At 40.7% G+C, this 16,760-nt stretch overlaps 1 protein-coding gene across 1 annotated transcript in view; it reads left to right on the forward strand.

Annotated features, from left to right (window-relative positions):
* Positions 1-1,335: 1,335 nt before the first annotated feature.
* Positions 1,336-16,760, forward strand: part of LOC140669607 (MAP/microtubule affinity-regulating kinase 3-like) — a 204,950-nt gene continuing 189,525 nt past the window's right edge. The window contains exon 1 of the mRNA XM_072899606.1: positions 1,336-1,533. Within this exon, the coding sequence (XP_072755707.1) occupies positions 1,336-1,533 (198 nt within the window). The remainder of the gene's footprint in view (positions 1,534-16,760) is intronic.

The raw sequence follows: 16,760 nt of genomic DNA on the forward strand, positions 1-16,760 counted from the left end.
TTTGCGGAAACCTAACAATATATCTCTCACCGATCGATCATATAAACGTGAAAGAATTAATTAACGTTGCTAAAGAAAACTATAAAAACTTATAATAAAATAGACTTTTGTTTCGATTTTTTTAAATATAAATATATATATATATATATATTTTCGTACCTATCGTATCTTCGCCGCGCGAATGCCAAATCTTACGCGTTATAATATATTCAGCAATAGAATAAAGTGCATGAGGTGCAATGTTATTGGAATTATTTTGAAACGCAAAAGAGTCATACAATATGAAACAGACAAAATTTATAGCAACTTTCTCTTCAGCTATATAGATGTTTAAATTCGATCCGATAAGTAAGTATATAATATACAATATGTTATATATGTGAGTATGAGTATAGTATATGTGTTGACTGTGGAAAAATAGCAGCTAGATAGCTTGACAATGATAAAAGTTGACACGTTATACCAATCCTATAATTATTACAGAATTACACAAAGTTAAATTGCAGCCGGTCATTGCTATGTGGGAATATTATCGTATTTAAATGTGCGTATTAATTGCTCCGCGCAATTGTAACCGATGAAAGTACAAATATTAGTGGGACAGCGCTTCCGCACGACATTCAAATATATTATGGCGCATGTAAATGCAAAGTACCTGCCGATTTCATTTGTTAATGAGGACAGAATTTAAATTGCGCGTTAACATCAAAAGCGCATGATTAACCTCGCTGTACATCATTACGTATTTCGTGATCGTAAAAGCTACATAGCACAAGTAAAGATTTTATTCTATTTAAATAAATATGAAACAGTGCCAAAGTGTCAAATTTTATTTAACTTTTTTTTTTTTTTTTTTATCAAAAAACGTATAAATAATTATATAAAAAAATTTATGTATTAGAATTAATTAGAATTAAATTTTTAACAAAAGGGAAATATTTCGTACGACCGAAAAATAAAAGAGTAATTACACAGCAGGAGCCAATCGACACGCTAGGACCGCACCTACGAGTGTTTCACGAGTCGGCGATGATTGAGAAACGAGAAGAGAGAAGGAAAGAAAGACAGTTTCACACATCGAGATCTCGCAATTGTCTATAGAGCCGTGAAAATGTCCGAGTCACGCGAGCCGCACATCGTCTCGTATCGCATCGCGAGGACCTGATTTCTAGAGGTAATAAAGCGCGCGTCGTGTAAGTATCGTGTGCCGCGCGCACGCGAAAGGCACCACCTAACCCGAGGTGATCAATCCGACCTTACATTTAACGAGGTGGCAAAACTTTCGAATCGGTTTTTACTAAGCGACGTGCACCCGCACCCGCGTACATACACGATATGACGCGTACGAACGGGATGGAAAACGGCAGAGGCGGAGGCGGAGGCGGAGGCGGAGGCGGCAGCGGTGGCAACGTCGTCGTCGCGCCCGCGAAAAAGTCCTTGGTCCGCGTCGGAAAGTATGAGATGCTGGGGCCCCTGGGCAAGGGGAACTTTGCGCGCGTCGAAGAGGCCATCCACACCGTCCTCGGAGTCAAGGTGAGTGTGATAAACACGAATCGCCGCCGGGTGCAAGCCGGCATGCCCGACATCTCGTATCCAACCTCCATGTGACGCTTCACTTGGCTCCCGCGCGAGAAGCGAAAGCTTGCTCTCCCTCGCGAGACCGACATAAATCGTTCGCAGGGAACGTAACGCGATCGTGAGAACGTCGGCAGGATGCTCAATCTTTTTAGACCGAACGTCTTTTCTGCGTAAAAAGTCTCTAGGATTGATTGCAACCATCTCAAACGAATTTTCTTTAAGTTTATATGGATATTTTTCTATGCAATGATGTTACCGCGCGAATATTGTTGTGAAGGATTTTTAATCTCTTTGTACATACGCGTCTCTTTTAAGACTCGCGCGTGCAGGATATGCGGTTTAAAAGTTTTTCCAGGATTTTTAATAATTATTTTACGACACATTCTTTTTATTTCACAGACTTTACTCAACAGCGCGGCGTGTGAATTTATGCCTTTCGCGAATCATCCATGAACTCCGACAGACGTAAATCTATCTCTTCCACGTGTATCTCTTCTTCTGAAGAGATAATCTTTTTAAGTGACCACGGTCATATTTAAATTGCGCATAAATTGCAAACATTAGTTTGCATAATGCAACGTCTCAATATTAACAACTCATCTAAAATCTTGTCGACATGCACTTGATATTTCAATGTGTAATCCTAATATTATGTAACGTAACACGCATGTGTTTCTTTCTTTGTCACAGTGTTGCTCCACTTTTAATTTTATCGCTGAGAGAAAAATTGTTTCTAGTTTACGTCAGATTATCAAGCGGCTTGGCTCGCCTTTTCGTCGAATTAATCACGCCACGATGCGCATCAGATGTATTTCCGGCACGGACATTGAATCATTCGTCTGGAATTCATGCACCGGAATCTCACGTAAATAAAAGAGAGACCTTCCCAAAAAAAATTTGTTGAAAGCGAGTAAAATACCGCAGGCATATAGAGCGCTGAAGGAACAAAAAATTCACACACACATTATGGGTGCATCTTCATTGGATCTCTAAATTTCGGGTTTCCTTCGTAACAATTCCTGTACATGAAAATAACGTAGGTATTTGAACATTTGACATTGCGTGGCAGCGTGGCAGATACACACGATGCCACCACGTGATGAAAGACGAGCGTCAGATTTCCGAACATTTCCTTCTCTTTATGTCATCCTAAATACCAGCGGGATTTTTTCTTTGTGAGTGTGAGAACCTTTCTATTAAAATATTCTTCTCAAAGATTATCTGATGCCCGATCGATCGACCATCACGGAATTCAGACTATGTTGACCGTCGTCGTTTGAAAGAGATCCACTCCTTGATTTATTCCACAATGCCGATGAAATTTAATAGATAATTTTTATTCTTTACACAAATGAATACTAAAATAAATAATGACAATCGAACTTTCGTAACCGATAATGATTAATTTATGGTATATCGATTTCTATCGATCTTTGATAATTTTGATAATGGAGAATCTTAATTGTAAATCCACTTCGATTTGATCGATAAATAAAAAGACATCTACAATGTATTTTTAATTTGTAGAAATTATTTAATTTTCGATAACAGGATTTCATTATTGAAATTTCGAGCTCTTATTAAAATCAATATAAATTTATAAAGCTAAAAAATATATATTTTTGTAATTTTCCTACATTTAATCATATTTATAAAATTGTTACGAAAAAATCTCTCTAAATATAAATTCGAAGATATTTTTCTCAATATCAGTCTTTCTTTTACAACGTTGATGACATGTCGCCTTTACTCGATATATTATTTTTACTCAAGATTTTTTCTACTTCGTTTTTCGCAATACGTGTTATAAAGATGACTAAAGATGTAAAAAAACAGAGAGTACATTCCGAGGACATTATACGTATTTCTTCAGCAAAGGCGACACGTCATCATGGTGGAAAGCTCTTTAGACGCGGTGGAAGATAACGTTCGAGCATCTGGCGACGTTTACCGCGAAGAAAGACGAACGGGGTGATTAAAGGAGGCCGCGGGAACCGCGCGATTTACGCCGCCGGTGGAAATACGTCGCGCGGTTGTGATGGGGGGCACGGGAGGGACAACGGAGGGACGATAGACACCGATCGCTACGGGGAAATCGTTTGCGGTTATCTTGCCGAGAGGCCGATAACATGTCGCCTCCCGCGTTGTGGTTTTCTCTCCCCTCTCTCTCTCTCTCTCTCTCTCTCTCTCTCTCTCTCTCTCTCTCTCTCTCTCTCTCTCTCTCTCTCTCTCTCTCTCTCTCTCTCTTTCTCCGTCGTATCACGACGGGAGCGCGTTGAGAAGCCAGCCGCGCTGACGACTACGCGTCCCCGAGTTTTACGAGGCGCGTAAAAACAGTCCACGCTTCCGATCGCGAGACGACGTTTAACGAGGTTCTTCTAGAGGCTCCACGAGGTCCGAGCTCTCGCTCGCCGATGACGATGGCCGACGTTGCCTTATTCCGTGATCCGTGTGTTTTACATCGTTGCGATCAAAATGTACTCGTACTGCATTAAAAAAAATGCAATAGCCTTTTTACAATATTTGACGAATATTCTTTGATAGATATCTCAAGAATAAAAATTGAATAAAGCAGCTGTCCTAGTTATGAGTCATTTAAGGTTGTTGACTACGATTCTTTTATGTTTAAAAAATGGAGTATAATAAGTATAATTATAATTTCCTCTCTTGTTTTGCAGAGAAATGTAAACTTATTTCATTTACGAAATATGTAGTCTATCTTACTGTTGACATTTACGCTGCATGTTAAACAAAAACATCGCCAGTTAAAAATTCTTTTCTTTGCACTAAGTATTATAATTAAGTCAAAAATGTGACATTTTACTAATAGATGGTATGGTAACGATATAATGATATTATGTTTTTTTTTTAAATATTTTTAATAATTAATTTAAGGCAAAAGTGACTTACTTATTGGGACATGATTTACAACTGGGACAGTTATCTTAATTGAAAGATATATTTTTCAAAAAAATAAATTCATAATCTGAATATTAGATATCGATAATGCGAGATATATTTAATACCACACCATTTCTCGGGATTATTACGGAATGAGAAGGATTAAAACACCTTATTCTATATATTGAAACAAACACAATCGTAAAGATTGATTTTAACGTCTTTGTGCAATCGAATTTACATTTCATGTCATAATGTTGCGTCAATCAATTTTTCAATATAAGCATAATCACACGATAAACACTAATGCGTATCAATTTGCGCGTGTCGAGCATCGATGAGGAACGGAATTAATTGATTTATCGATTCGGTCGTGACCGATAATAGAATACGATTCGCGTAAAGCTGCGCATCAAGCGATTAGCGTAAAGGCGATCAACATTATCGCTCCTCTTGTCTGTGTTTTATGCAGATAGCGGTTCGCTTTATGCGCGCGCGTTAATGCTCTGGTCGGAGATGACAGATGGGACGGGGCCACGACACGCGGCTTCTGAATATTGTGTAATAACAGAATATTTTTACTACAGCGCTACTGACCGGTTTCTCCGCCTACGTGATGAAAATCAAAGGGAGGGAGATGCATTTTTGACGTACCGTTATCGCCGCAGCCCGATACAACCACGCAATGTGCCAATTTGTCGCGCGGTCTCGTCTACGCAGTTCAAATAGTTTATCGCGTTAAAAAGTGATTACGTACTCGTGACAGTTGCGAATACAAAGGAAAATGGTTATCGCCGATCGAAGACGGAGGTTTCGATTACCCTCGTCTCCCTTCGTCTCCCTTCGTCTCCCCTCGTCGTGCCTGCGGCTCTTATCACGCTCCGATATTTTTGCTTGTATCCATTTTTTCGCCACGTAGGTCACTATCGTAGCTGTTCCGCTCTATTCAACGATATATCTCACAATTATCTTTATTAATAAAGCGTACGCGTCGAGAGATCGGTTTTCACTTGCGTCCTTTGACGTTGCGTGATTGATTAAATTTTTGTTCTATCTATTTCTATCATAGATGGAGAGAATGTACGATCGAGAAACAGAGTGACTAATTAATGTAAGTTCTTAGAATTCTATATACGCATTAAACGCACGCATTATTGAAATAGATATTTTTTTATGTTCCATGGGGTATCCGAATAATTCGTGAGATCATATTTTTGGATTAAATAGAAAATAAATAAAAAGTAAAAATAAAACTAATATAATGAAACTTTACGTCGTGCAAGATTGTTATGTTTACGGTCACACGTTCTCGATCTACTTGGATGCGGAAACCGCAAGCTCCCGTCCAGATTAATCTGGTTTTCGTAATCACTCAATTTGCAACGATCCATCGCAGTGTAATTACGACAGTAAAGTTTCCAAAGTGGGAAATGCCATTTTCGCGTCGAGGTGTTTCTTCGCATCTACTTGGCGCTGTATAAGGGGATAACTCGCGACTCTCGTCACGACGACATCAGCTTTGAAATGCCATGTGTATACGATTCGCGATACGCTGCGCGGTACCATACTGGTATATCCTTCCTGTCCCGCAACAGCGTTTCTCTTCTAGAAGCATTTTTTGCCCTGATACTTTAAGACCTCTGTATATGTTCGCGAAAATATATTCAGGTTCTTCCTCCTCACAATGACGCTTATTTACGTCAATCAGAATCTCACCTTACAGTTACTGTACTTCTTTTTATACAAGCATGCAAAGGTATAAAAAAATTAAAAAATATAAAATCTCCAAAAGATTTTTTAAAAATATAAAGAATATAAAGTAAGTTGTTTTTATACTTAAAGAAAAAAAATTAATCTTTTGACAAGTTACAATATAAATTTCTCTAAATTGAACAAACATAATAAGCAAGTAAAAGAAAAATTATTATATCGAAAAGATATGAATAGGTTCTTGCCTTTGGAAAAGTGACTGTGATTTTAGTAAAGCTATATTTATTTAATGCCGTGCTATTTTTATAAAATAGAAATATATAAAATACTCAGATCATCACTGTCTGAGTTTACGTGAAAGATTTATGGGTAATGCAATAGGAAATTGCTTTCGACGCGCGAGATCTACCTGCGCTCGACCGTGATATTAAAATTTGAATATACCGGAACCACACGAGGGTGTCAATTGTCGACGGCCGCAACTTAGCGACCTCGTTTGCCTCGAACGAAGCAACGCGGAAGCCTGGCTAGAAGCTCCGAGCAGATCTCGCCTATCATCAGCGAGCACTCATCTCGTCCGCTCCCTCATCAGAGCGTCGGTTCTCTGGCGTTGAATCGGTTTCTACCGGTGGCTTTCATCGGTTGCACGAACGAGAGACAAGAAGCGACTTCTCGTGTCTCTCATCCCAACCGGACTGTCGTCGGTATCGATCGACCGTTCCTCTCCCGCACGGCGGTCTGTTACATCGCGGCCCCTCCGGCCCGCAACCTGTAATTTCGGTAACCACAAATAAAACCATACGGTATATGTGTGTGTGTGTATGTATGGATCGACGTGTAGTTCGTTCGAGAAAGCAATACAGCTCGAGCGGTATCGGATGTCTATAGGGTGCCCTTCTTGTATTTTCCACTCCGCCGTTTCTCTCTCTCTCTCTCTCTCTCTCTCTCTCTCTCTCTCTCTCTCTCTCTCTCTCTCTCTCTCTCTCTCTCTTTCATTTTTTTTTACTTTTTTTTTCTGCTTTTTTTCTATCTTTATTTTTCTACCGGTATACATCTCCGTCTCTATAGCTAGCCACCCTCTCACACCTCCTTGTAGCTCGATTTACACGGGATCCCGATTTTTGTCCGCCGTTCTTTTCCGCTTCACCTTCGCCTCACCTTCCATTTTTTCGACGTCTCACTCTCTCGTACCTTTGGCCCGCTGTCTGCTTTCCAGACGTATTTAGCATCGATTATAAGACGACAATAGACCTACCGGATTGTGTGCATCGGAATCTACCGAGACCAAACAGCAGCTTGATAGAATGGTCGAGAGGGAGAAGGAGAGAGAGAAGAGAGAATGCACACAGGGATTTTCGATGGAAAAAATAGAAGAGGCAGGCCTGCGGTTTCGGGTTACTCGCACACGGTGGGCTCTGCCGTATGTAGAGACCTGCCAAAATCGTTCAGGTACAGCTCACGTCTCTCTCGCTTGTTCCTTCGTAGCCGTCACCTTGACGGTGATTTTGAATCGGTCCTCGGTGGATCTTTCCTTGAACGGCGCGGAGATTTTGTGGGATTTCTCGTTTACTACCGAAACCGAGGCCGTTCCATATTCCAAATGGACGGCTATTTCGTACGATTGAATAAGAGGATATCTCGAAACAGGCAAAGTATTCTGCAGGGACGCGCGAAATGCGATATGTTTATTTATTTCTTTTTTTCTTTTTCTCGAGGACGCTATTTTTGCACACTGTTGCGTAACATTAACATATCTCTTGTGTGTCGCAATTTAAAATAACATAAACACTTAATCCTAACGATTAGTTTAAGCTGTGTAAAGTCGTTGTTGTTCCTGGTGAACTGCTCTTGGAACGATTACTCATTGCGTTCCGCGAACCACTCAAATCCTTGACATTTTGCGACAGCATAATCCACGGGGATTTGTGTGGCTCTCGCGCGGCGGAGAATCGATGCATAATTTCCCAGCTGCACACGACTAGACTTCACCACTCTCGGCGTTTATCAGTCATTTTTGCCCCGGCATCAAAGCGACCGTGGCCCAATGCCCTCGTTAAGTGCGCCTCTCGAGCACTGCTTTTTCTTCTCTCGCTATACGCGCGAGCAACTGCGTGCATTGTATGCACTCCTCGATTAAGGCGAGATGCACGCTGGGATAAGAAAGCGCGCGGAAGGAGGAACTAGATTCTTTAAAATAGCACATCCGGTGCGTATTTCAGCCGTTTATTTGAAAGCTCCGAAAATATATAATGATACATTTTTATGTAGATATAGTAGTGTCTCGCGTATTACAATATATACGGCCGTAAAATTAATTCATTGGTACAGAGTCCCGCGGTACGTAATTTGAATCGATTTAAAACGGTGCCCCGCGTAATGAACGCCGAGCACAGTAAATATCGATAGGTGGTGTCCGACGTTATTTCCTCTCCTTCCCGTAATATATCCCGCGCTACGAATTACAGCTCATTTTGAATTACAATTGCCGGCGAGCGGATAGATAGAGACCACGATTTGCATAATCAACGAGCTCTCCCGCGCGCACGCGCGATTACGCGATCTACCCCGTCTCAGTAAGTGATTCTTTTAACGACCGTTTATTAGTCCCGGTGTATTAAAAAGTACGGATCGATCGTCATTAAAGCGATGGCGTAATCAGTCGGTCGGTCGGCCGATCGACGAGCGGTCGCCGCCGTGCGACCGTCCAGCGACGCTCTCGCGTCCACGGGAACCGTCGAATTTAATGGCCGGGCAATTAACCGCGACAGCCGATGCAAATGAATAAATTTGTACTATTAGTTTCGCCCGGGCGGGCCCCTTTAATCATCGCTGGCCCGGGAAAGGCTGCCGATCTCCGCCCCGGCAAACGCGCCCAGTGACAAATACAAGGCCCACGGCGTGTGTGCACGCGTCTAATAATTAACTCCGTGGCCCCGGGGTCTTCTCGGAAGGTCCCGGCCTATCGAGAAGATATTCCGTGGAATTCCGTGGCCGCCTTTCGGATACGCCTTTTCCCGAAGAGGTCGGCGCGCGGAGCAAAAAATCCCATGTATTTCTGGCTCCGCGTCCCGCGGCTGCGGATCTCTCGGGGACCCGAGATTTCGTTCTGAGAGAACCCGGCACGTGAACGTCGTCGTCCCTATCGTAAATGTCGACGAAAAGCCGCGTTCGTTCGACTCTTCCGACGATGGGCGGGCATCCGTTTCGGATGAGGCTTCTTCACGAAATTTCTGATCCTTCCATCGCGACGATATCGCTCATCTTCTCGTTTCATCTCGCGGAACGAGAACAAACAACGTCGTTCTGAAGCTTGATGGTACCAGGATCAAGCTATACGCCAATCGGTGTTTGAAAACAAATCTCCATGGTATCTCCCTTTAAATTTGGAAGCATCGCAAGTTGATTGCACACTTATGGTTTAATCAAAGTTTACTTTTTAACGTTTTTCAACGTTTTTATAAGTAGCTAATTAAATTAATTTCAACTACAGTGTAGATGATTTTTTTCCTCTTTGGAATCAAATTATAGGAACTATAGGATTATATCAAATGAAATTAAAATTGTTTGTGAAAATTTTTTATATAAAAACCACATATAAAAAATAAATATATCGAAAATCCAAGAGTATGATGAATATTTTTTTTTTTCTTCTAAAGATACGTGTTTTCATCAAAATTCCAGAAGGTACATCGACAGCGTGTTGTAATTTCGCGAGATCGACGTTCCCGATGTTCGCGGGTTATAAAGCTCGCGATGTAACCGGTACCGTGCGAGCGTGGGAAGACCCCTTCTAAATATCGCGCGATTTACCTTACGCAACGAAACGGCGCGTAGATTAACTTTATATCCTGTTTCTCGGCCGTGTCTAGGAAACGAGAGGCGGCCATATCGAATCGAGTGCGTGCGAAAACGTTTATCTCGATTGCTGCCAAGTGCAGGAACGTGTACCTCCATCTCCTCGGAACGTGTAGGTGGTGGAGCCGAGGTGAGCTGGGAGCAACGAGATGGAGCAGGTATACGTGTTGCCTGGTGCATCCTCCGGTGCATCCGGGGAATCGTCGCGCCGGTCATCGCACGTGCGAAGTGCGACGGCCGATTTAGGCATGTCGGTGTCCTTGAGCGAGAGATGGATGAATCGAAAAGGAGGGAGAATGCGCGCGCGAGAAAATTAATTCTGCAAAGAATTATGAAATTCTAATCTTTCTTCAAAAATGTTTACAATGCGGTCCTGAAATTCCACTTGTCATTGACAAGGACTGTACTTACTTTAGCGCTTACTTATCCAATGATACTCGAACGAGTATTTGCAAGTTGAAGTTGCTTTACTCGCTTTACCTCCCTACCGTCGTTTATGCGAATCGAGCGATGGGACGTAGCGTTTTATTGATTCTGGAAATGGCATCGAGAATACTTTGAGACACGAACGCGGAAATTCGCGCGTATTCGCAACATATATCCCAGGAAGATCGTAATTCTTTCACTTCCTTCGGGGACTGTGACTTCAATGCCTTTTCAGTAACGATGGGGCCCAAGGGTCTCCTCTCTTTTCAAAGCACTCGCGGGCGATTCACCTATACGTTTTTTTATTGAATATTAAAATTGTTACGAAATTATTGCAATGCTGCGTTAAACTTTGTGTTATTATAAACTTTTTTAAATCAATATTATTATACGACGAGAGAAGCGTAACCACATTTATATCGATAACTATAGAATATATTTCTAGGATATTTGACGTTTTTAAAGAGTCTTTTTTTTTTTCTTTTTTTCTCTCATATACATATATAGACAATATATTATTTCTTATAGAACATTATCCTTTTCTAAAAAGTGTAAAATCTCGAATTCGAATATATCGAAGTGTTGAGGCCTCTTTTCCCCGATGCTAATTGAATATCTCATTCGTGTCGTTTGCAGCTGTCAAATTGTTATGCGAATTTTGACCGTTTGTTTGATTATAATAGTTTACGTAATTTAAAGATAAATTAAAACAGATGAAGAATAGAAAAGAATGAAGAAAGGAGTAGGTTAAAGAAAATGAAGAAGAGAAAAAGAGAGAGAAATAAAGAAAGTTACATATATCATAAATGTATATATTAATATAGATATATCGAACACGATATACCTATATAACACGAATGAGGCAAATCGCAGTGCATGACAGAAACAGTCAATTAGCATTGTGGAAAAAAAGTTTTAACGCTTCTCTCAATATATATTCGCGTTCGAAGCTTTATGCTATTTTTTATAAAGAGAAAAATTAAATTAAAAATTATTATTATATAAATATATAAATAATCATTATTATTTTACATGTTATTAAAATATAATGTACTTTAAAAAAATTAATTGCTAGCATGATTAAGACATTACAATGTTTCGCGAATTATTTGCTCTCAAAATATCCAGGTTCCTTATTTTTTACTCCGTGAAATCAATTAAAAATCGTCTAAGGAATTATCTAGCTCTTTGTTAGTCTTTGACAGTTGGAGTAATAGAAATATTTTTGCAAGTAAAATATAATTAAAAAAATAGCAAAACATTTGCGTACCATATTAATTTTTTGTTTTTATTTATGTATGCGCTATATTTGAAGATTAGAAGGAAAAAGATACGTTTATTTTACAATTAGATTAGTATTTGAGTATAATTTAAAAATCTTGTTTTCTAGTGAAATATTTTCTCTGAATTAAAAATTTTTCTTTTTCTAACATTTTGTTGTTCCTGATTTTCCTTCGTTTCATGAAAAAAAAAAAAAAAGAAAAAAAGACAGGAAAGAAAAAAGAAACTCGTCGTCACTTTGCACACATGCATATTTATGACTTTCATCTTCTGTTGATATCTTACTATACGGTAGCTATTCCTAATTGAATCTTTATGTTTATATTTCTCGCTTCTTTAGTCTTGCATCTCGAGCGTCACATCATCGATTTGCAAAGTTTACCTCCTAGAAGCCGATTACACGGCCGATTATATCGTCACGGCAAAAAAACTTGCCGTCGCCGAGCGGATACCGTTCGGACACCGGCAAGTCCGCGATGATCCGCAGCCGTGGGTTTGCGTCTCCTCGGTCTCTGTGTGTATAATTACAGAGAGATGAGTAGAGAAAGCCTGCCATTAAAGACAGCTGAAACCGCGCCGTGCCTCGTCCGAGATCTCCCGTGAAACGTTACAACGATTAACGCCGCTATCTATACGCGATTTACCGTAATTGCCCGGATTGAAAAACGATAATCTTCCGACGACAACGTGGGTCATGACCGAGATAGAATTTCCGATCGGTTAGGAATTCTTAATAAATCCGAGTTATCGCGATCGATCGATCATTATACGAAACATGTGTAATATGAAATGTTTTCTTGGAATCTACATATATATATATATATATATTTTTTTTCGAAAGAAATTTTAATATGAAACAGCCATAAAATTGAACAGAAATGTTCTGTTTCTCGTTTATTTTTTTATAATAATTATAATTAACAAAATTATAAATATAAAAGTCTATACTTGTAAAGCGTTAACAAATTTATTAGTATATAAATCAAAATTCTTACTAAATAAAAGTAATATTTTGTATGTGATGTTGAGCATACTTGCAACAATACGAAAAAAATTCGAATGTGTAATAACGTTAGTAAAGAATTATCGTTATACTGTACGATAAAATCGGGATGTACACGTACATGGTACATGGGAAATTCGTGGTCGACACGATCGTAAACGTCGTAAATACTTAATAATGACCGTTCAGTCGAACTTCTCGATCGTTGAATTCGATTTTATCTCGCGACATTACCAAGACGCAATGGTCCCGACTGGTAGTCAACGGCCAGGTAGGAGTATCAGAATTTGTCGAACATGCTCGATTGGATCAAGAGAGAAAGAAAGAGAGGGAAAAAGAGAGACAGAGGAACCATCCAACAGTCTTTTATCGAAGTCGGTGAATATGAAGATCGTTTACAGCAACGCTTATGCATTTCGATGATATGACAATTTTATAAATTCATACAAGTGAAAGAAGATTTAATAGTGTTGTCCCAGTAATCAATAGTTAGAAAATCATGACTGAGAATGTGAAACAATACTGCACTATTATTAAACGTCGAGCTCTCAGCCGGAAACTGTCTTTCTTGTAAGTCCTATTTGTGTACACACTAGCGAAAATACATGATAAGGAGAAAAGGCGCAAAATATTAGAATATGTAACATTTAAAAGAATCATAAAAATTATCCTTAAACTTTTTTTTGTAAATCTGTAATTGAGAGAAAGCGTGTCGAATTTTTTTGGATATTTTATATGCGATTTTTCGCTGTATCAATTGCGAATATAAATGTTGGAAGGAATTTTTGCGATGGAATATTATGAAACACATATCACATATATTAGTTTTCAACAAGAGACGTTCGTCAAGATACGTTTCCTAATGTGACAGATGTTCATTTCCGACGTCAAATATAAATATTAAAGTATACTCGCGTGCCACGTCGTTTTCGTAGGCGTCGATATAAATCACAGAACTCTGTGTCTTAATGCGTCGAGTGGTGACACAAACGAGAACAGGCATTTCGGCTTGGAGTAGCGAGCTGTGCCTCGAAACGAAGCGAGGATTCGGCAGACCAGTTTCGGAAACACGAAACCGTCCTCGACCGTCGTTAAACATTCGACACACGCGCCTGCGAGTAGAATGATAAGGAGCTGACGTGCCTGCGCTCTCGATCTGACATCCAATTCCGAGAAAAGTTTCAATCTGGTGGCACCCCCTCCCTCCCTCTTTCGCGCGCTCGCGCGCTGGATTCTCCCCGAGGATCCGAGAAATCAAAGGAACCAGAAATACGAGCTCGCGCATCGCGGTCTGTCGAGAGTCGATTGAGACGAGTCACGTCATCGACGGGAAAAAAAAGATAAGCAAGGAGTGGGTGGGATGCTGCGGAGGGAGTGAGAAGCAGGGAAAGATTGGAGCCGCCCGGGCTAACTCGATGTCACGCTCGAGTAAGCGAGATTGTTTTGTATCGCCAGAGCTACGAGAAGTAACGCTTCATTGCAACGACTGTTCTAGAGAGATATCGCCTTAGCTCGATTGTATTATTATCATAATCCAACAAACAGTATAAATTCGAGTAACCGATAATCCGATAGAATTAGCTGAAATGAATGAGAAATTTTGGAAAGAAAAATAGAGTTGTACGTGTAATAATTGGCAAAAACCATAATGCATCTAGCATATAGAGATGTTTCGTACTTTTAACCAAGATTGTACAATATATGAATCCGTCGTCGGCTCTATCTTATGAAAATGTTACTCGCTCGGTTGATGCATAACGGTGTGCTGTTATGACGCCTATTAATCGCGCACAAGTTTGCACGAGTAATGGCAAGTCGTGCAGCGGCCATTCGCATCTCTACCCCGGGGGGTTCCCTCGATATTCCAATTCGCGTTGGAGATCGCGCGTTTCTCATTTGCATGAGTCAGCCACAGCGAGCTAACGCCGTGGGCATAGACCAGCTCTTAGGGACCTTCACCAGAGAGTGGACACGTCGTGAATCTACTGGCGACGGGACAAACTCCGTTTCTCCCCCTCCTTCTCCCTCTAATCACCGCTTCTCGAGACGATCAACGTCGTTCGCGCTTTGCTCGCAGCACCACTCGATGTTAAATGGATCTTCTTCAAGCGGAGGAGATATAGCTCTAGAGCCATCGCTTCCGGAATAATTTCGCTCCGTGAGAATGCGTCGCCGGAGCGACTATCCACCTTGCGGCGTGGCAGTGATACGGTTTGCGGCCACACTCCTAGTGTAAACCTGTGCATGTGTATGTACCTGATTACCCGGAGCTCTCTTCCCTAGTAGGAGTAATCTCTGCTTATGTCACTTTACTCTGCTTCGAGAGCTAGCGGATTCTCGTTGTACCTATTTAAAGCAAATTACAGATAAGTACAGACTGGCGATGTGAATATTTTATGCTAATGCGCATAAACATTCCAATTTATTTATCACGTGTATCCCACATTACATGTATGCTACAATTAATTATAAGTGATTTTACTTTGCCGCATCGTAGCGTACATAACATATTTTTACAAATTACATCTCCTCCGATACATAAATCCTATATATAAATCTCGGTTTATTTAAGAAACGCTCGACTAGCTTCTCAGAGTAGATCGTGAAAACCTTTGTTGCCTTGGACTTTCCAAGTAAAATCGTTATAGCCGTGTTGTATTTTCTAGCCGCTGTGAAACATCGAAGCGCCTTTCTCTCTTTCTCTCTCCCGTTTTACGCACCGCTTAACACCGCAAACAACTCGCGGCGGCGGCGGCGGCGGCGGCGGCGGCGGCGGCTTTTCTCTCGGTCTATCCTAGGATCTGTTTTTCAGTCTGTGCATCCCCTTTAACTAATATATTTGGAGCCCGGGGCCCGCCATTGTAATACCCACCGAATACACAATAATCCCAGCTCGCCGCCTCTCGCTCCGCTTCCCATCAACCCGGTTCCAACCCTCTGCCTTCCTTTCCGTGCATCTCCCCTTCTTACCTTCTTTCTCCCTTGCGCCCTATCATGCCACGTTTACCTTTGTCTCTTTCTCTCTTTCTATTTCTTCCTCACCCTCTCCACCCTCAACGGCTTTCCCTTCATCGACGTTCTTGTCCTCTTTACCCTACGGTCGCTTCGCGAAAACAACCTGGAGTCAGCTTTTTAATCACAGAATAAACTCACGGGTCCTCCCTTCGACCAAGCTTCGCGAAAAACAAAAAGGCGACGTAGGATGATAACGCAGGAGATGATATTCTGCCAATTTCTCGAATATATATCGGATTTTAAATTTAAACAAGTATTCACGTATGTTTTATTTTTCCATTTTTTTTCAATCGTCAAAAATCGTGATACAACCGATTTCGAATACGAATATATATTATCGCGATATTATTACTTAACATAAAAGACATTAATAAAAGTACAATAAAATTGATGGCGATTTACCATTGGTCAGGGTATCGTTACTACTTTCCTTTCAAGAAACTCGGTTTAACTTTCCGAATTACCTTTTTCGGTGTCCCGATGGACATTAGTTAAGCGATTCCGGCGGTCTTCGTTGCGTAAAACCAGTCGATTTACCTGCAGCATTCGATAGAGTTGGGAATAAAACTCGAAGAGGGTCAGAATTACTCCCCAAGCGAAATCCACTCGGTCCGCTGCTCGCGGTAACGATGTTTTTTCAAAAGCGCGATATTCGGAAAGAAACTTTTCTCGTAGAAAGGCAGACAAGTAAACGCGTAGGCGTGCAGATGGGCAGGAGCCACCGCCTGCTGGGATACGGGGCGGTTTTTTTTGCAGGATTCCTCCGCTTAAATTTGCATGAAACTTTTCGCCTAAAGTGGACGTCTCGAATGTCCACACGTCAGCACGTAAATGGCCTCGATAGATATTCTAGAAAGATGTGCGTAACTGGATGCGGCTACTGTTAATGATATTTCGACGAATTTAAAATAGAATTTCTCGTAGCGAAATATTTGAAATATCTTTTTACAATTATGTTCAATCTTAATTATTGCAGAGATTAAATTTGAAA

Source organism: Anoplolepis gracilipes, chromosome 9 (genome assembly GCF_047496725.1).
Source record: "Anoplolepis gracilipes chromosome 9, ASM4749672v1, whole genome shotgun sequence".
NCBI lineage: Eukaryota > Metazoa > Arthropoda > Insecta > Hymenoptera > Formicidae > Anoplolepis > Anoplolepis gracilipes.